The sequence below is a fragment of the Oryzias latipes genome, chromosome 15 (assembly GCF_053564925.1).
Source record: "Oryzias latipes strain Hd-rR chromosome 15, Olatipes_Hd-rR_3.1".
Classification (NCBI taxonomy): Eukaryota; Metazoa; Chordata; class Actinopteri; order Beloniformes; family Adrianichthyidae; genus Oryzias; species Oryzias latipes.
In genome coordinates this window covers 14,085,510-14,110,189 of record NC_136251.1, presented here as the reverse complement: position 1 = coordinate 14,110,189, position 24,680 = coordinate 14,085,510, and the positions used below count along the sequence as shown (strand labels likewise).

At 41.7% G+C, this 24,680-nt stretch overlaps 1 protein-coding gene across 10 annotated transcripts in view; it reads left to right on the top strand.

Annotated features, from left to right (window-relative positions):
- Nucleotides 1–24,680, top strand: part of ehbp1 (EH domain binding protein 1) — a 147,268-nt gene that overhangs the window by 28,098 nt on the left and 94,490 nt on the right. For 6 of the 10 annotated variants that reach the window (XM_078931786.1, XM_023963400.2, XM_023963397.2 and 3 more), the window contains exons 6-11: nt 14,364–14,545; nt 16,172–16,311; nt 18,048–18,167; nt 20,661–20,798; nt 21,195–21,441; nt 23,055–23,301. In XM_078931786.1, coding sequence (XP_078787912.1) covers nt 14,364–14,545; nt 16,172–16,311; nt 18,048–18,167; nt 20,661–20,798; nt 21,195–21,441; nt 23,055–23,301 — 1,074 coding nt within the window. The remainder of the gene's footprint in view (nt 1–14,363; nt 14,546–16,171; nt 16,312–18,047; nt 18,168–20,660; nt 20,799–21,194; nt 21,442–23,054; nt 23,302–24,680) is intronic. The other 4 variants (XM_078931791.1, XM_078931790.1, XM_023963401.2 and 1 more) reach the window with 1 other exon arrangement.

The window sequence follows — 24,680 nt, the reverse complement described above, 5'->3', positions numbered from 1 at the left end:
AAGCTTGTAACAACTCTGTAGGTGCTACAATCGGGCCGCCACAAGCTTCCTGTTGTGCTCCATTCTGATGCGTCCACTTGCAAATAGATCCATGAACATCTTTATTTTCATAGACTGAGCTGGCATCTGGCTCTAACAGTACAACTGCATAGCTCCAATATTGCTCACCATTTTTGTTGCACTGGTAATGTTGGGTTGGGGGTGTGATGGGCTGTAAACAGATGGATGATGGGAAATTGGAGTGGGCTTACACTGCAGTTCCGCCCACAACTCAGGGGTGAATTTTTAATGAACTTCTGCAGCTCTGCAAAAACTATGTCCTAGAAACGCACAGTTTTTAAAAAAAATTTTGGCTAAAAACAGCACAATAATAGTTAAAGACAATCTTAAAATAGATCAAAATATGATTGGAGTGGGACTTTTAAGGTAAAGCTAATTTGTTCACACATGTTGGTGGAGCTCTGACACCTTTCTCCTGTTCTTTGTATATTTCTGCCAGTTATCTTTTGTGGATACACAATAATCCCCGAAATCATACGACACACACACACCCCAGCATATGACAAAGACGCGTGTGTGTGTCTGGTGACATCTGCTGTGCAGTTGGCTGGGAGCGGCCCGCAGCGGGATGCAGGAGCCTTAGAGTAAGCAGATGAAAGCCGAGGTCACAACCTGGACCGGTGGGACGAGTCCCACAGAAACAGATTCACATGCATGCACTGACTTTATGCACAGACTCTTCAGGACACAGACGCACAAGGTCACAAGAAAAAACCGAGCAAGGATAAAAACCACCAAGGAGACAAGAGAAACAAACAAAGTACAAGAAGAAGAAGCTGCACACCAACAAGGACAAACGTGCACGGATGCAGAGATGCTTAAAACAAAGAGAGGGAGTCTGCTGGTTATTCACATGCTCTTTTCTCTAAATTAAAATCTACACAGCACTGAACAGCAGAACTTTCCAACACATCAATCACTGACTCTTCGTAGACCTAAACAGGTTTTTGTTTAGCTGATTGAACCCAAAGAAAACATGAAAATGGGCAATAAACATGAAAAAGTAACATCAAACCCATCTATCAAAGCTCTTGCTTTGTTCCCTTCATCCATAGCAGTAGTAAAGAATTCTACAAACTGAAGTGGAGGCCCTAATGTCAACAAGTGTTCTTGAGCTCTGCAGCTGCAGCCTGGGCCCTAAAAAATAAACTGGTTGATCTGCAAAGACTCTGCAGGATGCTTGCTTAGTTTGCAGTCTTGTACTAATCTTAAGGGAGGAAAACAAGCTGTGCTGTCGTGTTCCTGCCTGTTGTCTCCAAACTAATCCAGAAAAATAAACAATTCACAGAATTTCAGTGACCAAGAAGCTCATGCTGCTTAAGGCTCAGGTGACTCAAGTGAGAATTCACCTGAGGATGAGGGCTTTCACATGGAGTTGGCTTTTATTTTCATGTGTGTGCTTGTTTTAAAATCCTGACGTCCCATCATGGATTGTTCGTACGCTGGCACTTTCCCATCAGTTGTCTCTGAGATGCCCTCTTTGCTTCATAGCCTCAAATGCAAAGCCCACCTTCCTCTTCGTCTCCCTCATCACTTGTTTTCATTGTCATGTGCGTTCTGCCGATGGGTGACCGGAGGTTTTCGTGGGATGTGAAGCTCAGCGGGGTGACGGCAGTGGAGCAGTTATTATCTCGCCCTTGATTATTTATTTTTTGTGTGATTTGAGATAGCAGCATGTGATGAACACAGACGTATTAGACCCAAGCAGCACTGAGCCCCGCTAAATCCTTCTGTTTACCCACAAGCTTGACCCACTGGGCCCGAGTGGGCGGGGCTTTCGCTCTGCCACTACTGTCTGTGTGTGGCTCGAGGCATTCACCATGAACTTGGGTTAAACTTGTGCGTAAGGCGACATCTTTTTCTTTTATAATCCGCTCACAGTGCCTACGTGCTTGTGTGTGTTTGTGTGTGAACATTCGATGCAGCAGACACACACACAGACACACACAGGCTGCTGTTCTGCTAAGTGACAATGAATGGGGTCTTGTGATGTGCTCTGATGCTGATGCTAAGCCGGTCACTGACAGTTAGGCTGATCTCTAACATGCTCTGTTTAGGACATAAGTCTGTTTGCAGAGCGCTGCTCCCTGACAGTCGGGGGTCAGGAATTTGAGGTGGTTTGCAGTAAATGTTTGCACACACATGTTGAGGAAATGTTTCTCTGCAACTGTTTCAGGAGGAGATACTCTAGACTCTGATGGTTTTCAGTCTTCTATGTATTTTAACTCCTGTATAACCGCTTGATTATAATTCACGTCGATAATTATGGAAGTGCTGAGAAACATCACAGTTGAGACCAAACCCTTTCAAACATTTAGAAGCATTTCGCTACAAAGATTATTGCCTGTAGCCACTTCCTGCTTTTACCTTTCATCACATTTATGATGCTAAATGTTTAATGAAAAATATTAGTTGAAAAGATCATTCAGGCTGAAGAATTTGGCATTGGTATTTCATTTAAACTCTACTTTTAAAAACTACGTATGACTTTTGCAAAATCCCAGATCAAGTTGTTTTTAAAGATTTTAGACAGTTTTTGAGTTTCAATTAGGTTTGTAGTTATGAAATGTTCAGGAGCTTGGAGCTGATCAAATCATGCAGGTAATCATTTTACAATTTAGTTTTCTGCACAGCAAGTGGCCTAATTTTGGACTTTTTTACGTATTAAATATTTATATATTAAAGCTTCTTTAGGAGTATAAGAGCTTCCTCTCCGCTACATCAAGTTGTTTAATATCTCATTCAGTATTTTCAACATTGTTGAAACCTTTTAAAGCATTTACAGCTTCTGCTCTCCTGCATTTCACTCATTATTTTTTTTCTATTAATGGACGCTTTTGTTTTTGTCACATATAAGTGCACAAAAATAAAGTTTGAGAACCCCCTATTGTTCTCTTGTGAAGAATTTCTAAGAACATGATTTTGCTCACTCACACAAACAGACTCACACACACAGTAAAGACACACCATCTCCTTATCCTATCCCTCCACTAATTCCCCCTTGGTAGAAGGTGCTCATTGTTTCTTTTCCATTCTAATCTCTACCTCTCCTTTTTTCCAAAATCCATATTAGATTCTCTTTGAGTTGGCCACAATCGGAGGCACTGAAGCAGAGCATCACCCAGCTAATGCTCTTTGTCTCCCTAGATTTGCCACTTAGCATGGAGAGTACACCTTTGTCATGGAGCAGGATGGGAGAGAAGCAGACTCTCACTTGGGGCAATTGTTTCTTGTCAGAGGCCATCTTACCCCCCCATCCCCCTGAAGCAAATCAGCTTTGCTTTGGATTAGAGCCCTATCATAGCTCTGTCAGATCTCTACTGCCTGCCAAAAATCCCTAAAACAAAACAGAAGCTGATTGTAGAATAACCCCCATCCAGACACACATAGTAATGTTTTAGTGTCTTTTTATAAGATGTTTCTTTCTGAATTATACGTTATACTTTCTAGTCTATTTGTGTCTGTTTTCTGAAGTAAACGTAATGTCCAATGGAGAATTTTTAGAATCAGAAACTTTGTTGAGAGCACAAAATATTTTTGTAGTTGTCACTAGTGTGAAAATGGAGCCCAGTTAGAACAAAAAGGGGGGGGGGGTTCATTGGAAATCTCAACTCTTCTTTAGTTTTCTGGGATTTAACTTATCCAGAATCTTTTCATAGCTCCTAATTGAGCTCCAAAGGTTCTTGGTTGGAGTCCTAGACTGAGGGTGGGGATGGTCAAAAGTTGATAGGTCCCATTAGTTGTCCCATACCTAGATGTGTGAAATTTGTTCTCTGAATTTGATCTATCCACTGGAAAGCGGTGAAGTGCAGACACAGCCGCACCCGGGAACCATTTAGTGGTTTAACCCCCCAATCCAACCCCTTAGTGCCGAGTGTCAAGAAGGGAGTGTAATATTTGAAGTCTGGTATGACTCGGGCCTGGATTTGAACTCACCACCTTCCAAGACACTCTACCACAGAGCTACTGAGCCGGTCTCCTTGTAGAACCATTCCCCATCACGTTATATGATCATTTTTGGTACCAGAGTCTTCTGAACCGGGCTGTAGACCTCCTCTGCAAGCCGGTTCACTTAATTTTGTTCACCATAATAAAACCATTGTGCAAGATAAAATTAATTATCAGGAAATTATTCCCTCATCTTGGTTAGCTCATTTTTAAATGAATGAAAGCTCACGCAGCTCTTTTGGGGGCACTATTGTCCAAAACAAGCTCTGATCAGGTCATAAGAAAGCCAGAAGAAGAATAGCAGCTAATCCTGCTAGTCTTCTGACTATCTCATATGATGAATAAGCTCCTGCAGCTCTCCAATACAACATGCTAACCCAGCAGTTTCCCCCCGCTTATTTGCGTTTCAATATTTGCAGATTTTTTTTCAGTCACATGGCTCCTCCAGGTTTATCAGAAAAACTCAGCTCAAGCTGCTTGTCTGAGACTTCTGCGTCCGAAGGAAGTGCTGTGGGAATTTCTGAAGAAGGGAGCGGAGATGAAGAGCATGCCGACCCGTTGGCTTCCTTGCCAGCTGCTAAAGAATATTTCACAGCGAGGAAGAGTTGGCTCCACCGGTTCCTCAACCGCTACCATCTGAAGTTTGTGCCCCTGCTTGGAGAAATGGCATCAGCTGACTCAGAAGCTGAGGAAGATGATCGTGGAAAATAATCATCATCTGGAGCAGGTGTTTGATATGAATGAAACCGGATTCTTCTGGAAGAAGATGACCTCTGAGAGTTAACTGATGAAGGAGGAAGCTCGGGCTCCTGGTTTTAAAGCACAGAGAAACAGAGTGACACTCCTACTGTATGATATAAAGTATGCTACAGTACAGTCTATTAAAAACGAATGTTGAGCAATAGTCTTTAATAAATGTTTTATAAAGCATCAGAAATGTTTCAGGAGGGTTTTTGATGAGTAAATATCGGTGACAGACATTCTTCGGCCGCAGGGGGGGTTTGGTGGTTCTCTGTATTCGCGGATTCTGCACATTCGTGGGTGTATCTGGTCTCTAACCTAACTTTCAAGGAACCAAGATGTTTAGTGAATACCTTTTCTAACTTTCTAACCTTTTCTTTTTGTTTGGAAATGTCGTTTTCTTCACTAAGAGCAGCGTTTCTCATGATTCTGTATGAACCTAATGGATGTGACACATCTTGGGTTTAAAAGTTTGTGATTGTTTGTGGCAGAGTTGTCCTGCAGCTCGAATGTGCTCTTGTCCGGCTTTGTGCACGTACGTGCACACACACACACCACTGGAGATTACTACCAGCATGGTGAATCTGCAGGCTTGATATGTGAACTGCAGCTTCATGCACAGCCAGTAATCAATCCCAGATATGGTAGCTTGGTATATTGGCTGAGTAAATGTGTGTGTGGCAATCTCATTGGTCATTTTAGGAACCTATGATGGTAAAAGATGGTTAAATGAAGAAAAAGTGATGAGCAGGCACTTCATAGACCTGCAATAAACTCTAGATAATCCCTTCAGCCTATCTTGCTCTCCTTCACCCTCCTGTTTTTCTCATTTTTCCATCATTTTCTCTTTCTTTCCATCAGTCCAACTCTGTCTTTCCCCATGTTGTCTTTACTCTCTTTCCCTCCATTCCTTGACCACGTCTCTTCATTTCACCCCCCTCATGCGTCCCTTTTTCTCCAGCAGAAGTGCAGAGCCAGGGCTTTTGCCTGCTGGTAATTTATTTTCCCATTAGCCTCCTGTGTGAAGTGCCTGCTCTGGATCTGAGTGTGTGAGTGTGTGTGTACGTACACTGGTGGTGGGGGTGTCACTGAGGGGCCACCCAAAAGAAAACCCGGAGCAGAAAAGAGGAGGGCACCCTGGACACGCTGATAAGAGGGGCTGGATGGAGGAGAAGCGGAAGAAACTATCCTGGTCTGAAGATTGTTTGAACTTTGATGCAGGCTACATAGAAACACTGAAGTGAAACAGCTGATTTCTGGATGTGTTCTTGTTATTGATGGAAACAAATGTTATTCATTTAACCCAAATCTCTAATGTTTACTCAGTTTTAGCTTCCTGAATGTTGAATCTTTAATCCAAACACTCACAGCAACAGATTACACTTTACTTTCTGAGTTTAATGATTCCAAACCAAACAGGTTTTCATTAATTTTTTTTTTGTATTGGCATTTTCTTTGTTTAGATTACAGTGGCTTTTTAACAAGATTTTTGTTAAGATGCTGCTGAAGCATTGATGAACATACTTCAGTGTTGGCTAAAGGATTGCTCAGTGTTAACATTTTGAACAGAGAGAGTTTCCTTTTCTCATTTTTAATAAGGATAGTTTTTCTGCTTAAATCTGTTTTTTTATGATTTTTTTAATTTTATGTTTGAAATGATGTATTTTTCTAAAGCACTTGGTGAAGCAAATTGTATATCAGTATATATATATATATATATATATATATATATATATATATATATATATATATATATATATATATATATATATATATATATATATATATATATATATATATATATATATATGTGTATTAGTGTAGAGACATGAGAGGAATACTTTGAGGAACTCCTGAATATGCTGGCAAGCCTTACACTAAGGGAGCAGAGGCTGAGGACACAGTAGGCGGTCAGTCCATCACCTAAGTGCTCTCCTTGGACGGGGACCCCCATTGTGGGCGGGGCCCCATCCTTTTACATTCCATCATCCACCCCAGAAGAACAGAAACACTCACTTGAGCACAGGTCCTGTCTCACTTTTGCACAAACCTTTTGCGTGACTAAATAAAAAGTTTCACATGTGTTGGTCTGAAGGCATAAGATTGCGTGTGTGAATGTTAGTTGTATTGTGTACATGTTGACAGGTCTGTATGTGAACATTTTTGGAGCCAACAGGTATGTTTATAACATTTGAATGTGTGGACAGGCCCCGCCCCCTCTAGATTTTTATTACTACTAAACCTGACCGTAATGATTATAAACACCCAGCAACTTGTTGCTATATGCTGCTTCATGGTTTTACCCCCTCATCCTTCTATAAGCATCCGGAGAAGGCACTCAGAAAAGACAAGGGGAAGTCCTGGAGGGACTGGTGAATTATGGAGTTCCTGAAAGAACATTACAGACTTGATCTGACCAGCTTTCGCCTTGAGATTAAAATGTTTTGCTTGGGAAATTATTTCAATATCAACCAGTTTTGCTTATTTGGAATAATGTTCAATAACTTTGAATGAGGAATGTTTGAATTTTCATACATATTTTATTTATGCTTCTGTCATAAAGGAGCAGAAAAGCTGAATCTTTCCACAAAAGCGTTAGAAATTACACCAAAGGAAAAACAATCTATGAATCTGATCAGTCAAATTTGTTTTTTAGTCAATAAAACCCGTTTTTAATGTTTTTTGACAGCAGCTGTGCAGTAGCTGAACACAGATTATCAAACACTGCTGGTGTTAGAGTGTACAAAGGCATAGAAACAGTTTAATCCCTCACTTTAACTCCGTCAGGATCCAACTCTTTGAGTTTTCTTTTCCAGCTGCTGATTGCGCAGTAGATGCGATTGTTTTGTATCTCAGCATGGAGTGTTTGTCCCATTGCCTCTTCTGCACTTGGCTATAACCTGTCCCACATTCAGAGTCTTAGTCTCACAGAAAGCTCTCCCTCCATGTCTGCAGCTCTCGGTCGTTTTAAACCATGTTCACGCAGCGCCGTGGCTCACAGAGCTGGAGTCAGCCATCCTTCCCTTTAAAACAAGCCTAATCCTGCTCTTGTTGGGACTAATCGCTCTTCTGCAGCTTTCTTCTCTCACTTTCATCCAAACTTCCTCATACTTCAGTTTTCCTCAGGATAGATTGTGATCAGCTAAAATTTGTTCATTTGGACCTGAAATTTGACCTGTTGTCCCCAAACTATGCAGCTTCATAGTTCTTATTGAAGTTCTTTTATTAAAAATGATTGTATTGCCGTTTTGTTTTTTTGTAATTTGCTTTTTAATGTACACAAACCCACTGCTTCAGGGAGAAAAACTAAATCCTCCATATATAACAGCTGTAGATGAATAAATTGGTTTTAATCCCATTCTGTCTGTGTGCTCCCTATAATGCTTCAGTGTGGCATTCATGGACAGTATGTAGAAACGGTTGTCTTATCAGTCATAATGCGCGTGCCAGGCAGACAAAGGTATCGGCCCATTGTGTGTGTGTTCAAAGAGGGATGCGAGCACACTGGATGTCTCCATTTCCAATAACTTTGACCTTGAAGCAGCCGCGGCCCCACCCACAGTCTGCTGACTGTTGCACTCGGTGGATTTTTGGTGTGTATGTGTGTGGAAGGGGCCTTGTCATTTCTTCCTCCAGATTGTCCTCTTCATCAAATTAAATCTGTTTTTTATTGTTACTGAACCTCAAGGACAAACTAAAAGCTCATCGTCTCCTTTCCAAGTTAAAACTTATAGTATTTTTATTTTGTTTTATAACCTGTTTTACTTAGAAGGATTGATTGGAAAAGGAAATGGCAAAATGTGGAGTTGATTATTAAAGCAGTACAACGTTTTGTCTGTAAATATGGAGATGAACATTTCTTAACGTAAGCAGTTGACCTCGGGTTGTCCTGTCTCCATTTCAACATTGTTTTGTTTTATGGCAGCAGCTTAGATCCGATAGTCATCTGCTTGATGTGAAACCAGTGAATCATCTCTTATCTTTTTAATACCACATTTTAATCTCCTGTTTCTGTAAAACATACGTGGGATATCCCTGCACAGTTCATGAACAGTGCAGTTCACAGAAGTTCATGTAGGAGAAATAAGGTCATGTTCACACCTGCAGTTTAGTCCTGCTCTGGTCTCTAGCTGATTTTCTCTGACAGTCCTCTGGGTTTGGCAGATTTTAAAGACCCACTCTGACAAACATTGTGTTTTTGGTGTTTTTAAACAGTTCCTTTAAACATTTTCTGTTGATGGAGGACATATATAAGGAAAATTAGGCTTAAAATAGCATTTCTTTGTTCAAATCGTTGTCAATGAGGAGCAGATGAAAAAATGGCATTTAAAAAAAGCTTGTGGCCTGCTCGCTCCGTAAACTGCTCCGTAAACAGATGGGTGATGGGAAATGGGGATGGAGTTTCTCTGCACCAAAAGTCCCACCTGCGACTCAGAGGCAAATTTCTGATGAACTCCTGCTGCTCTGCAGAAACGACGTCCAATTAAATGACACAAGCTTTTTTATTTTGACCAAAAAGGACAAAACCATAATTAAAAGGCTAATGCGAATGCTTTTACAATAGATGAAAAGATGATTGGAGTCAGGCTATAAAGCTCCCCACTCCGGTTTGGACCAAACAAGAGAACTTTGGTCCATTTGTGAACAACTGTTCATTAGCAGATGAACTCTGGCATGGTTCACTTCAGTATAAATGCAAACAGACTTGCCACAATGAAGACGGGAAGCACACCAAAGGGAAGAAATGGTGCAAAGTCCATGTGTAAGGAGAAGAATAAAAAACCACCCACTCTGTAAATCTAAAGCAAGGAATCATGAAAAAGTTTGAAAATGTCTGCAGAGTAAACGTGGTGTAGTGAGACTCTGCAGAAGCCTATTCTTAAATAATAGTCAGATGACAAGCAGGACGATCTGCTTTTTCTGATCAGAGCTGTTTTTGACTAGAGCGCGCTAAATGAGCAGCTTTGGTCTGCTTCAGCTTTTGGTTATCCCTTAAGAGCCCCGTGTGTGAAAGCCAACCAAATCAAGTAAAGTTGGGGACTCTTATTAGCAGTCCCACCTATTCTAACCCAGTCCTGGGGACTGTCCCAGGAAGAAAGGTTGAGTCCTGTGCTTGTGGAGCTTTCCGCTCCTCCACAGCTGTTAGTTTGACTCTCAACAAAGAGGCCAGCTTCTTTTAGCTCAAAGCACCCCCAACCCAGCCCTTCTTTGGCCTGTCCCATTGGCATTTTAGGGTAGAGGGATTCAGCAGGACCCCAGGCAACCTCCTGCCCTGACCCATGCCCCCCCACCAAGAAAACATCTGTGGATCAATCCAAGGCCAGCTGGCAGCAGGCATGAGGGGCAGGTGTGGCACTCTGAAGAACAGCCCTCTCCTAGATTATGACCCACTCCCCCCCCAAAACTACCATTGCTCACACACATGCGGATGCACATTCACACAAAGACACACACTGACTCACATGGACTGGTGCTCGTACGCACATACATGAACACAGACGGGCATGAACTTCCACACACAAACAAACCGGTGCTCACACCCATACACAATGAATTCTGCTGTAATGTTTAGTGCTGCAAAGTCTTGAGACTCAACTCCTGGTGATGAATTTGAGGCGCTGCAGGTGTGAACACTTGCAGGTAGGGGGCAGCATACAGCCATCACCCCCACCCCTTGTTCTATTGCAGCTAAACACACAGACACACTGGGCTCAGAAGAAGATAGTCGTGTCCCTTTTGTAATAAATTAAACTTCTGTATTGTCCTTCCCCTTCATTTCACACATTGTCACATCCAGCTAGTTTCCCTAATCCTAGGACCCCCCCCCCCGCAACGCACTTTCTTTCATACATTGATTGACATGTTGCATCCGGGGGAAATGAAGCAGATTCCCATTGTTTTTCGCTGTTACTCAAATCTGCTGAAAGGCCTATTCCATTCTTTACTGGACTATTTGCATATCCTCCTTTTTTTTTAGCCTTTACCCCCCCCCACACACACACGCGCACACACACACTTTCTCCAGTCTTCCTTTTGCTAAATCCTTTCTTCTTAAGTGTTTTGGTGCGTTTAGCAAATTCATTCATCATAAAGTATCTACATGTGCTAATAGTGTAGCATAATAGGCACGGTATAATCTGCAGAGATAAGAGGTGCAGGGAGGGAGGGGCAGTAGCATTGCAGTGATACGTCATTATGTTTCCGAGCCATGTCGACAAGCCTCAAATGTCAGCGCCAAATGTCAAGTAGCCATTGCTAGTGCGTCTCTGGATTCCTTCTTTCTCTTTAATTATTGGTTTAAGCAGAGAGGGGTGCAAAAGAATAGACAAGGATGGGAGGGGGTGAGAGGATTTAGAGGCTAGATGAGTGGACGGTTGAGTGAGGTAAAAGAAAAAAAAAAGAAAAAAAAAACAGAATTGAAATGTCGAGATGTAGCTTGTGATGATCTTGTTTAGGAGCACTTTTATTTTTTGCACCTGCTGCAGCCACTTACACAGTTACATTTAATGAATTCCATTGGTAGCTTTGGAGTCTTAAAACTGTTTAAAGACCCACTGGTGTTTTTTTGTATTTTTTTTTAACATGTTCTTGTGGCATTTTTCTGATTATGGAGGACATATATAAAGAAAATTAAGCTTAAGATTGCATTTCTAAGTATTTCTTATTTTTTTGACTTGTGAAGGAATAGACGGAAAAATGCCCTTGGAAAAAGTTTGTAGCATTGAAGGCCCGTTCACACCGGGACGAATTTCGCCGGCAATTTTCGCCGACGTTCAACGCCTCGTGACTAAACAAAGGAATCGAAATCTATTCGACCAATGAGAATGGCGCTATTGCACACGTGTCTGGAGCTTCTGAAGTTACAGTAAAACACAACTTGGGGGCGCTCAAACATAAAACTGCCTTGCTGAGGACACATACCAGCGAAGAAGATAGACGCCAAGTAGCGTCTACACTGCCGCGGAGAAATAATGACGGACATTCTAAAATATCCCCGAACCAAGCACCAGTTGGAGCTACTGGTGCTGGAAATATTCATGTTTTCTTTGTATGATTCTGACAATCGCGTAAATACTTGCTCTCTTCTTCTGAGTGAAAAGCGACTTTGAGAAGCGTAAAGTTGCGCAGCGCCACCTTGTGTACAGGAGTATTTCTGTTTACATTAAGCGCCATCTAATGTCAGGGAATGAAATTGCATGTTCGCTCGGCTCATCGTCAGCGAAAATCGCCAGGTGTGAACACAAAAAACGTGGCGAAAAACGCTAGCGAAGAAGCTACAATTGGCTGACCACAAGCTACCTGCTCCACTTCATTCTGATGCATCTAGTTGCAGACAAATAGACCCATGCCTGTCTTAGAGCTGGGGTTTGGCTGAAAACTGTACGACTGGATAACTTCAATATTGCTCACCATCTTTGTTGCACCGCTAACGTTAGGTTGGGGGTGTGAGGAGCTGGAAGCTAACAGGAAAGAGTGTAAACAGAAGGATGTCTGTAAGTGGGTGGGTGGGGCTTACTCTGGGCCAAAACTATATTCAAGAAAGCAACAGTTGGTTTTTTTTAAAAACATTTTCTCTAAAAATAACATAATCATTGATAAAAGATGACTGGGGATGCTGTGAAAATAGATTAAAACATAATTGGAGTGGGACTTCAAAGATTCAACATAAATCATTTTTATTTCTTGAAGCAGGGCCAAAACTTTTCAAACACTGTTGTTTTGTTTGCAATATAATGGTTTCTTTAAAGAAAAAAACTGAAATGCATAAGCCTACAGTTAGCGACTTTTCTGACAATATAGCAACACCTAGTCAAAATAAATAAATAAATAACAAATACTGACAAATTTAGCCATTTTATTTGGTTTGCTTGGAGACTTGGTGACTAAAATAAGAAGGTTTTCTCATTCCTCTTCTTTTGGAGGAGCAGTCACGGCTGGGGCAGCTCTATATCTTTACTGTTCAAAATTTAAATACATAATTTTTCATCTCAACTGAGATGTAGGTTATTCCAAATATTACTTGGAAAAAAAGTGTTGCTGAAACCTGCAAAATTAAGTTGTCAGTACTTTCAGAACAGATTTGACCCCTTTTAATTTAAATGTTCACGTTTTTTGTGATTTTTTTTTTTTTTTGTGACTTGATAATTGAAGGCACTTCTTGGTCAGAGTCAGTTTTTGTGATCTGTGTCTAACTTACATTTGTAATCTGTGTTTTGAGCCTGAATAGTTTTGAACCTGTTACTGAAGCTTTTCTGGCACTCTGTGGATTTGTGTTTGTGTGAATGAATGCCCCGCGGTCCTCAGTGATAAGGCTGAGATTGAGTTTTTGTCTGGGGTGCACGCATGTGTTGGTGTGTGAAGACATCAGGAAGCAGCCAACATAAAGAGCTGGTATCAGTTTATCTAGCATCCGCGCCAGCGTGTGTGTGTGTGTGTGTATATGTATATGTGCGCTGGAGCCGCTGTGGTGTGAAAGAGGGCAGCAGCTCTGCTTTGTTCGACATTGTGCGCATGAGAGGAGGAATCCTCAGGGCTCAATTCACTGCTGAGACAGAAGGTCTTTTTTTTTTAAACTGCTAAACCTCTGTGTAGGTGTGTGTGTGGCATTCATGTGTGAGAGGAAGTGAAATATTTGAGGAACGAAGATGTTTTCAGCTGCTTTTTTCCATCACTGCTTTGTTCTTGTAAATAAAACAGTGTTATTTAACCTGGATTTGCGTCTGAGGATTAAAATAGAAGAAAATAACACAAAATAGGACCTTCATATGTCAGCAATCCAACACAGTATGGTGGTAAGAAGGGCTGCCCAATATGAGGAAAGCTGCAGTGATCAAGACTGCAATAACGATTCATAAACAAACAACAAACAAATAATACATCATTTCCATTTCACAGAAATAGTTTTATTTAAATAAAAATAAATTTAAATCATTCTCCAAATGTCCCATGTCTACATAGGAGGCAGGCATCTAACATAAATGGTGAACGGCCTATACTATTGTCCTTTTCTACCTTTCTTTAAGGCTGAAAGCACTTTACAGTCACAGTCCCATTCACCCGCGCACACATTCACACTTCCTTACCAGCCTATAGCTACCAGGAGCAATGTGGGGTTCAGTGTCATTTGACTCTTTCTGTCATTTGATTGGTCAACAATGTGAAGGGGTTCATCTGATTGCTCAAATGGGTATGAAGTTTCATTTGATTTGTTAAATTCTTCAAGCTGCTTTGTTTTAGCATGTGTGTTAACATGTAAGGTAACCATTTATCACAGTTTACAGCGTTTTTGCATATGTGTATTGCACAGGCTGTGGTGAAAATAAATATTGGAATGTGCAGGCTTAGGGGTAAGGCAGTCTGATATTCACTTCAAGCATCGGGCCTCTTTATGCTAACTCACAATGGACAAAATCCATCCAATCACACTGAATTGCACATTTATGAAGTAATCAGTTCGCCTCCCTGAATCTGCTGCTGTTGTTTTTGACCAAACTGTGTTTTTGTCAAAAGCAATGAAAAACTTGCAATAATCGTTTAGGATATTTATTATTGTGGTTAGTTTAAGTTGTCTAACTAACTTCAACACTATTTGATGTCATTTTCTGCATCTGTAGGAGTCTCCGTCTGGGCGGAGGAAGGCCTTGGCCACCAGCAGCATAAACATGAAGCAGTATGCCAGTCCCATGCCCACACAGACGGACGTCAAGCTCAAGTTTAAGCCCTTGTCGAAGAAGGTGGTGTCAGCCACGCTACAGTTCTCCCTGTCCTGCATCTTCCTCCGCGAGGGCAAGGCCACGTAAGTCCTGACACCAGATTTGAGTTCTTTTGCTGCTCTAACTTCTGTCAGTTTCAGCAGCCGCAGCCTCTCTATCCCCGAGTTCAGTCGTCTCAACTCCAACTTTTATTTTGTGGACACACTCTTAAACCCTGTTTGTCCTTTTCTTATTCATCATTAGATGATAGCAGCAGCTTTAATTTAAACAACCCCCCCCGCCACACACACACACAGAGCAGAGCATAAAAGCCTTTGTTGTGGCGTGGATGGCGAGGTCGATGGCGCGTAACCCTTGTTAACCCTTCAGGGAATGATGTCGGCCGCACACAAACAAACTCCATCACACCGGTTCAAATGAGCCCAAAGGCTGGGGAGACACCAAAAATAAAGAGGGGGGGGGGACAGGGGGAGGGGGAGCAGCATGAAAGACTAAGGCAAGCATGGCAGACGTGTGCCGTTTAAGAAACGATGGAGAAAGTGATGCATCTGTATGAAGGATGAGGGTTTAAAAGAACACAGACACTCTTTGCATGTGCCCCCACCCCATTTTATCTGCTGCATAACATTACAGGACATATATTGGTTTTTACAGCCACAAACCCCCTCAGCTGACTTGATTTATTAATATAATGTATTTTGTCCCCTAACATATTTTAAACATTTAATTTAGTCAATTTATTAGTATCTTTACTTTAATATGTATAATTGTATATATTAAAGCAATATAAAAGATATGTTTTTACATCATAGCAAAACCAGAACTTTGTTAGAGAACAGAATGAGGTGTAAAGCCAAATAACGGGCAACACTGAGAAGAGCTGAGAGACCAGGAGAAAGGTAAAAGAAAAGGAGGGAAGTGTGTTGCCACAGTTTTTGTGATGATGAGCACAACCTTTTCCAAGAAAGTAAAAGGAAGGTTCAGACATACATAAGGGATTTCTTGCTAATTCAGTGAAAGCCATTTGCATTTACAGCACCAAACTAATAAGAAAACCCATGCTGCATTTTAAATTTTTTAATAGAAAGAATGAGCAGACGTGCTTTCATGTGTCTCATCAGAAAAAGGACAAATGCTTTGTCCCTAAAAAAAAAAAAAAAGATCTACATTGACTTTTAAAAAGTGTTTTTGAATAACAGGGAATAACATTTTTAAACATCTTCTCTTATTATATCACTAGAATAGTGATCTGGCAATACAATGATGTGGTGAGAATAGCAGAAGTGGGTGCCAGCTATTTTGAGTCTGAACTGGATCGGAATTACAAAAATAAAAGTTTGTCAAAATACAAAAATAATACTGAGTAAAGAATATTAATTCACTAAAAATTTGTTTAAAAAATAGGGCAATTTTCTCTTTTTTTTAAACATTTTTTATTTAGTTACAAGAATTATTTTTTCCTGTTTACATGATAACAAAATAAATACATTTTAGGATATTAAAATTTACTGTTTTTTTTCTTCTTCTTTAGCCTTTACAGCTCTGCCACAGAGTTTTTACAGTTTCTTCTCACAAACAAACAGGATTTAAGGTTACAGATGAAAATCCGGACACGATGAAAGCAGAGATCAGAGTTTGCACGCTCAGCAGATGACAGATCCCTAACAGGCCATGCCTTGCTGCTTATCATCATGGTCTGTGCATTCCAGAGACGAGGACATGCAAAGCCTGGCCAGCCTGATGAGCATGAAGCAGGCTGACATCGGGAACCTGGACGACTTTGAGGAGGAGAATGAGGAAGACGAGGAAAACCGCGTCAACCAGGAGGAAAAGGCTGCTAAGATCACAGGTATGAGTCTTTTTCAAGTTTTCCTGTCCTTGGTTCCCCCCAAAAACCGACATGGTCAGTTTCAAGAGCTTGGGAGCCTATTTTGTATAAATATGTCATTAAAAAGTAAAACGTCTGGATATTTGTGGAACAGAGGTGTCCTGTTGTAGTTTATGCAGTCCCTTCAGATGGTGGTGGTCCATGACAGCCTGGTAAGAAGGAGGCACCTATGTTTGGACTCTTTTGGAGTTCCTCCTGGAATCCCAATAAGGAATTTATTAGGAGTCTAAACTGGAAGAGGCAAAAGTGGGGTGGGGACTCATGGGCGCTTCCCTGATACTTTTCCAGCATACCCTGCTCTGTCACCTTCTGATTGGCTAGACACACCTGCTCTAGTTTAATTGGCCATGAGTGTCAGTGACACCTGGAAAAGATGGAGACACACTGGGCCTAGAGTGTGGACTAACCTTTGAGCATCGTGGAAGGGCTAAGCTTGGTTATGTTTCTAATACTAATGAATGAATGCAGTTGTGCAGAGGTGGGACTTTGCTGGAAATGACAAATGGGCGCTCAAACCTGACCTCCAGATGGGTAATAGTTAGAATTGTTATGAACAGAAGAATTTTAAGGGAGCAAAGTTGGTGTACCTCTAAAATGGACTCAAGTTATTTAAGTCCTGTGACATCCATACTCTCATTTCCCACACATAAAGTCTTGTATGAGAAAAACAGAAAAACAATGAGGGAAACCCTCTCAATTTTCAAAATAAAAGGTCACGTGTGGACATTACCTTCAATAACTGGTTTGAAAGCTTGTGTTTCAAAATAAAAGGCCAAAACTTTTGTAAAGAATGCTTTGTGTCCTGAATGTGTTTGGTGTGTCTGTGCCCTAAGTCTATAATATGATGTAGGTTTTTGTAAGACATTTATATGATGTGAAACCTATGAAATATTTTTTTTATAAAAATAAAATGCCTGAAATAATGATCTCAATCACAGCTTCATCTGGGGCATCAGCTCTGCGTCTGTTTTCATTTCCTGTGTTTCCTTCTTGCTTCTGTGAGCCATAAAAGGAACCCAGAATCTTTAAATGCATAAGCTTTGTTTTGCTGTCTTCATTCTTTTTTTTATATTCTTTGGCTTTCACACCCCTGCTCCCTGTCCTTGTTTTGGTTGGTCTGCTGTGAGCTCCTTCCATACATTCACGTTCGGTGTTCTCGGGTTTTTGGGCCCTGCTGCTTCCTGCTTTGCTTAATCCAACTTTCAAAGCGGCACCTCTTCACATTACGCTTCATGCTTTCTCCTCTTCCTCCTCCCTTTTTCTGCTCTTCATCTCATTTATATGTATATGCATTGAGCGCTTTACAGCAAAGCCTGACTTGCACACATCTGTAAATCAAAGGCTGGATGGAGCTGACAAACTTCCCCTCATCACATTCCTCTTTCAATCCTACCTACAGCACAAGCTGCTGGAGCATCACAGACGCGTGCTTAACTGATGCACAATTCCTAAATAATTTCTCTCTGGTTTTTTTAAAATTTAGTATGGAATGATTTAACCCTCTGTAGGAGTCAGTAAGTTCTTGTATTTGTGTATTTACTGAAAGAAAAGACTTTTAGAGTAAATGTATTTTTGAATTAATCCGGTTTGTTTTTTTATTGAAGTGTGTGAATATTCTGCAGAGGCTGTCTCTTTTCTTCCTCCACCGTGCTCACTGCTTCTCTTCCTCCCTTCCTGTTCGGACCTGTCATTTACAGAGATAGTAAACCAGTTGAATGCCCTGAGCTGCTTTCATGGGGATGATGATGGTGATGATGATGAAGGTGTTCACAAGCAAACGTGCAAAGCAAAAGCTAAGCCTGCTGCTTCCACCCAAGGTCTTCTTTTCTGACTTTCTTTTACCCACTTTAGTTTCCTGACTTTTGTTTCATTGACTTGTGAACATCCTGTGACCTCTCCATCCCCATTCATGGTGGTTGTTTTCTTTATTTGGTGATACTTATACATAGGGGGACGTTTCCTCCCCTATGTCCCCCTTTGACCCCTCCAGACATTGATTTTGTGTTTGTGCTCCAGCTGCTGTACTTTTGTTGTACTTGGTGTTGACATACAGGTTGATGTTTTACATTTGTTCATGAACCCCCACCCTTTTTTTTGTGTTAACTGCAACTGGAAGTGAACTGAACTCCAAATAATCTAGTTTCTTCTGAAAAGCCACTTCTCAACACTAAACAATCAGAAATTGACTAGCTATGAGTTACCCACTGTTGTTGACACTTCCCCCAGGACCCAGGCTAACCTAAATACCTTGTTGGCATTCTTGGGCATTCCAGTATCCACCCCAGGGATTAGCAAATTAAACAATTATTGCTGTCTGTCTCAGCATTATAAATTTGGTAGGAAAGAGAGTTGAGTCCTAAGACAAATATTTTATTCTACCGCTCTCTCTTTTTCCCCCTCCTCCAATGATATTGAGCTGTGGGCAGCAGATATGAGCTTCCTTCATAGTCCTTCAGAAATTGTCTTAGAAGTTTACCCCTTTAGGGGACAGTTGGAGTGAAGCTGTTATTTCTCCATGGCTGCAACACCATGAAGGAAGCAACAGTCCTCTGTGTCGGACGGTTTAGGCCAGGGGTTCTCAAAGTTTTTGTAGCGGAGGGCCAAATTAGGAGCTCGACATTAGATTGGGGGCCGATTTTGGTGAAAAAAGTGAATAAACAGATAAAGTTGTTTTTGTAACTATAATGATTAAGTGTCATTTGTACAATTACCCAGGCACTCCAGATGTTTTTCCAGTTGCAGTCAGAGGTTTCTGCCCAGATCTTCTACTCGTCTAGTAATTGTATCATTTGATAGACTTATTTCTTCAAACTTTTTCTTTTGCTCTGGACAAACAATGTCAGCTGCTTTCAGGATTCATTCTTTTTACAAACTCCTCGTCACTTAAGGGCTTTCTACGCCGGGCCATTTCCAAAGCCACAACGTAGCTAGCTTCAGTCACAGCTTCACTGGATTTAGCCGTTTTTGTAAACATCTGGTGTGCAGCATAGCCTCGTTGTAGTTATTGGAGCTTATTGTTGCGCTCCTCTTTGTCTACGTTTTTTTGATTTGTTTTTGATTTATATTGAATTCTTTGGGCATAGCATTTACTTGCTTGCAAACAAGAAACAGAACTTTATCCAGACCACGAGGTACGACAAAGTAAGCATTTGTCCACTTAGCTTGAAAGCGCCTTTTCTCCTCGCCAACAGAAAACTTTTCCTCAAAGGAACCAGCTCTGGCTCTCTTTTATTGAGGGCCATTAAAAAACTTCCCGCGGGCCGCCATTGGCCCCTGGGCCGCACTTTGAGAACCCCTGGTTTAGACTGTCCGTTAATTTCTGATAACGCACACTTTGCCTGGCATTATTCCTTACTTATACTTTAAACAACCCACGTCTGCATAGGAGGTATCTAACAAAAAAGGGCTCCATTTGATTGGTCAACAATGTGAAAAGGGCCATCCGATTTGTCAAATGCATAAAAGTGCTTTAATGTCTTTATTAACTACTCCATGCTACCATTAGATTGTTTTATCATTTGGGTAGACATTTAATGTTTTCATTGCAATTTACATCATATTTTGCGATATGTGTATCACACAGCCTGATATCGCGATGATGATCAATTTTTAAAAGAGGCGCCTTCTTAGTGAGGTGTTGCAGCCATGTCCATGTCATGCCTCCAATCTAAGCGCCAGTTCAGCACAATGTTGAAGGTTTGCAGATTTTTTATTTCCATGAATGACCGTAAAACACCAATCATATGCTTGGAAGAGAGGCATGAAGAAAACACCAGCTCATAAAGACTCGGCTTGTCAGCCACTCATGAGCCCAAACAATAAGGTAAACATTGAAGTAAGGCCAGAGCATGTGACAAAAGTCACGACCTGAAATAGGCTATGAAGTCATAAACATGCAAAGAGGAAGAGAGTTGCTCCTCCCACTAGTAGCTAGCATGTGATCACCCTCATGAACTCCTTACTATTCTTTTTTTGCTTCGACTCTCAGCAGAAACATTCAGTCTTTTCAGACTCACCCGCACCCTGGCAGCGTGTGATTCAGTTTGAAGAAGATAAAGTGGATAGGTTTTATACAGCCACCATCTCCATAGCAACTCCATACTCCCACAGTAACACACAAATTTTCCCAGAATGCCTAGGTTGCAGAGTTTTTGGGTAGCCAGGAACACAGAGGGGTTTATTTAGACATTTGCACTCACGGTTCACTCCAAGTGCAGGTTTTTGTGAACGTCTTGTCATCCAGTTTTTAAGAATTAAACCCTCCCTCAACATTGATTTAAACCCTTTTTTCTGGGACTGTTTGGAAACAGAACTGATCAACAAGCTAAACTTCTTGGAGGACGAGGATCGCGAAAGCGCTCCTGCCATGAGCAGCAATCCCTTTGATGAAACTGACGATGACCTACAGACCAACCATCTCAACCCGTTTGGTGATCCTGACGAGGAAGGTATGTGCAACAAGAATGTTGTCTTTGTTTTCTAATGGTTTTAATATCGTCAGACAGACATGTTCTTCATTTTCTGTTGTTCATAGGTTGTGCTAAATTGATGAAGTTTGAATGTGTTTGAAGGAGCAGAATATATGGTAACATACATATCTGTATGTGTTAAAAAAAGACCCATCTAGTATCAGTAGAAGCTAAAAGAAAAGCACACAGACGGCAGAGGAGTTGAGTTGGCAGTTAAGTAACACTCAGCGACTTCCAGACACTGCCGTCACATTTATTTCCTTTTCGCTCTGCTGTCTGCAGTGGCTTTATTCTTAAAGCTTTGACAGCTCGCAGTATCAGGTTCAGTAAGTGCATGTTGTTGATGAAGTCTGTACTCCTGCCTGCATCCATTAGAGCCCCCCGCTCAGCAGAGGCCTGCCGAGGATTCTTTACATGAACACAGCTCTGCAAATCCCTTCAATGAGCTGGATGAACCCGAAACGTCTTCGGGAAACCCGTTCGAAGAGCCCGACCTGGACGCAGAGCTCCAGCCAGACCCAGAACCCCCCAAGCCCAAGCCAAGAAAGGGGGTGCGGCCTGTTGACATGAGCAAGTACCTGTATGCTGACACGTCCCACACCGAGGAGGACGAGCTTGACGAGTAAGACACCACTTATTAGATCTTTTGTTTTTGCTTTTTATATTTCAGGGAACTTGGGGTTTGCTATTAGTGACCATGTGCCCCCCCCCACACACACACCCTAGAGCCTGCCTATAGCAGCAACACCACCACCCAGCCTCAAGCCCCCAAGCAGGCAAAGTGACGAGGCAGCTCTTTCAACAGGAACAAGGCCTCTGTTGTTTCCCTGCATTCTTCATCCGTGTCCCCGTCCTTCTTTAGTCTTGCCCCCCCTCCCACCTGTCAACATGTTGGCCCTTACTTTCCCTCTTTGTGATTTTCCTTACCCTCCCTTCCTAAGAGTCTTTTATTTAGTTTATTCCATTCTTCCTTATGCTGCTGTTTTTCAGTGCTTCTTTACTGAAAACTTTATTTTGGGGTGAAGATCAATTTATAAAAATGCAGACGCTGACAGCAGAGGTTAACATTGATCTGGAAAGGTTCAGGACTTTAGACGGGTCCTCCTGCTGTCAGTCAGGTGTTGCTGAAGCTGCGGAGAACTTCTCATACTGGAGCAGAGCTCTCCGACAGAGATCTGTCCGCTTTGTTTTCTCATCTTTCTGTAAAACACTTAGCTGCCCTCTCAGCCAGGACTCCTTCAGAATAAGAGTGTTTTGTCCACAGCTGTTTCAAATTTAGAGCCTCTCTTCAGATTTGTTTTCTTCTTTTACAGCACTTTCTGTTTTCTTCATTTCAAAGTTAGTGTGCCAGTTCTTCTGTTACACAAACATCCTCCTTAAGACTGTAAATGGGTTAAATTAGTTATAAAGTGGTATAAAACACGTTTTCATCTTAAACAAAACTATAACCGATTAGATATCAGTGTGTTGAACAATTGCTTCCAGCTTGCATGTGTGTTTTTGTGTTTGTGTGTGTTTTCCTGTCTCTGTGTGCTCAGTGTCCTCAGACTCCTTCCCGTCTGTCAGTAGTCTTCCTTGGGTAGTGATGATATGAGGTCACATAGCCCTGACCTCGGTGCACCTGCATCCTTACCTCCAGTGTGTGCTTTTCATTGTGTTGCTCTAAACCTTTGTTTCCGTTTTTCTGTTCAATTAATCAGTGTTTGTTAAAAAAAAAAAAGAAAGTAATCATTGTGAAAGGAGATTTCATCAGTTTTCCTCCTTTTGTTCTGGACCAATGAACCCAAAAGTCTTGACTTTAGGGAGTTGATATTCAGTTTTAAACCTTAGTTCTGTTAAACGCTAAAAGGAAAGAGACGCTGCTGGAAAAAGTTGATTTCTTTTATAACAATCAGTCAAATCAGTATGTGAGCCAGGGTGTCCAAGATGCTTCCCAGTATTGACACGTCACACCGAAGAGAGAACCATCTTCTTCACTTGTGATCTTTAAGAGATGAGTTTTAATAAAAAGTTTTGTGAGTTTTAATGCAGAACTCAGCATTTTTTATGGAAATTCCACTTAAAAAAATGTATTTAATCACACTTCAAGAATCACCTCAGAAAACAAAAACAAAATTAAGTCCTTAATTTGTTGAATAATAACAAATCTGTTCTGATCTGTTGAGGAATTGCTATTTCCTGTTTGAAGAATAAAGTTCCCAATATCTGTTGGAAAAAAAAATGCTTCTCTTCTAGATCCAATCCATTTTACGAGCCAAAGACATCAGACCCAGCAGGACCTGCTGCTGCCGGCCCTTCCCATAATGTGGACAGCAGCCATAAGAGAATGGCCCCGGCGCCCCCCAGCACCACCACTGGTCCCAGCTCAAGTTCAACACCGGTTAAACCCAGCTGTGGCCCAGACAAGGAGAGAACTCAGCCGACCAGGCCGAGCCCTGTGGCAGCAGTGATGGGGAGGGAGCTGGCCTCCTCCTCCCCCAAGGTAAGCAAAGAAGAATCCTTCAAATATCAGCTCTTCAAAGTGTTTTTACCTTTACAAGGTTTAGATTTAGTTGTCCTGCTGTTATTTAATCTGTTCATCGGCTGTAGACTACTTTTAGGCATGGCTATTTTTTGTAGCGTATTCAGTTCTACTACCATTTTTGTTTTATGTCTATGTCAGGCAAAATGAAGTGAGCAGTGTTTGGTACTGCACCATTTATTCAGTCTTTAGTTGGCTTCTAGGAGTGCCGCTTCTGACAGCAAACCAAACCAGATAAAAGTGTCAAATTTAGCAGAGTTTGCTGCTCATTGGGACTTTTGTTGAGGGGTGGATACGGGCTATCTGTAGGTAAAAAATGGGCCAAGCTGTATGGGTCATGCAGGTGGCCCACGCGGAATTTTAAGATCACAGTCCTCTCGTTTGAGCCTATGGAGAGAAAATGTTCATATACATTTTCTTTTATGGGCCTACTGCGGCAACAGGATTTAGCCAACACCTAAACAACACGTAAGGGTAAAGTAAGGGGAAGTACGTGAAATGCAGGCGTGCTGCACAGATTTTTCATTTTACCACCCACCCCCAAAATCTGTGTGCAGCGCAAGGGGCCTGTTACTGCTGTTCTTCTGAATGTGTGCGCTCCTTGTGCGACTGTTGCGTACTCGATGTTTGCAGTTTAACTGTTAGGATGGAGGAAATTAGACAATCAGAGTGTAGTTTGTGTACTCAAGCGTCCTACGGCAGCATTTGCATGCAGTCAGTAAGGAGCCAGTTCGCACACCTTACTAACAGCTACAATGCAGCGTCAGGACACTGTACGACAGTATCACCCGAACGTCATAAGTGCGTGGATCTTTACATTATCATTACAAAGATGTCACGATCCACGTTCCACACACATGACAATTGTGCGTTCCATTTTCATGATGTCCCTTAAGGTGGCCGCACGAGCCTAAAGCCACGACACACCTATGCCCCCTCTAAGAGGCTCTACCTGTCTACGACACTACACTGGCCCAAACAACCCAAAAACCCACATATGACTAAGGGATACGTGTGTAGGACTGTTCTAATGTGCCCTAGACTTCCTGAGAAGAAACGGTGCTTTGAAGCTTGTTTGCTTAGAAGTCAGTTGAATTTGGGCCTTTGCTGTTTGGCGCCCACATCGAGAAGAGCATATAGGATTTAGTTTCTGCTCAGCAGCTCATTAGACTAAAAAGTTTAGTTTGGGGGAGGGCTTCTCAGTATTTTTAGTATTTCAAATCAGGTAAGTTCTTTATGGGTCTAATTAAACGGCTGATGGTCACACACACTCATGGCAGGAGTCAGACCATTGATGGGGAATGATTGGCTGGGGGGGTGGAGGTTAAAACTGTTTGGCT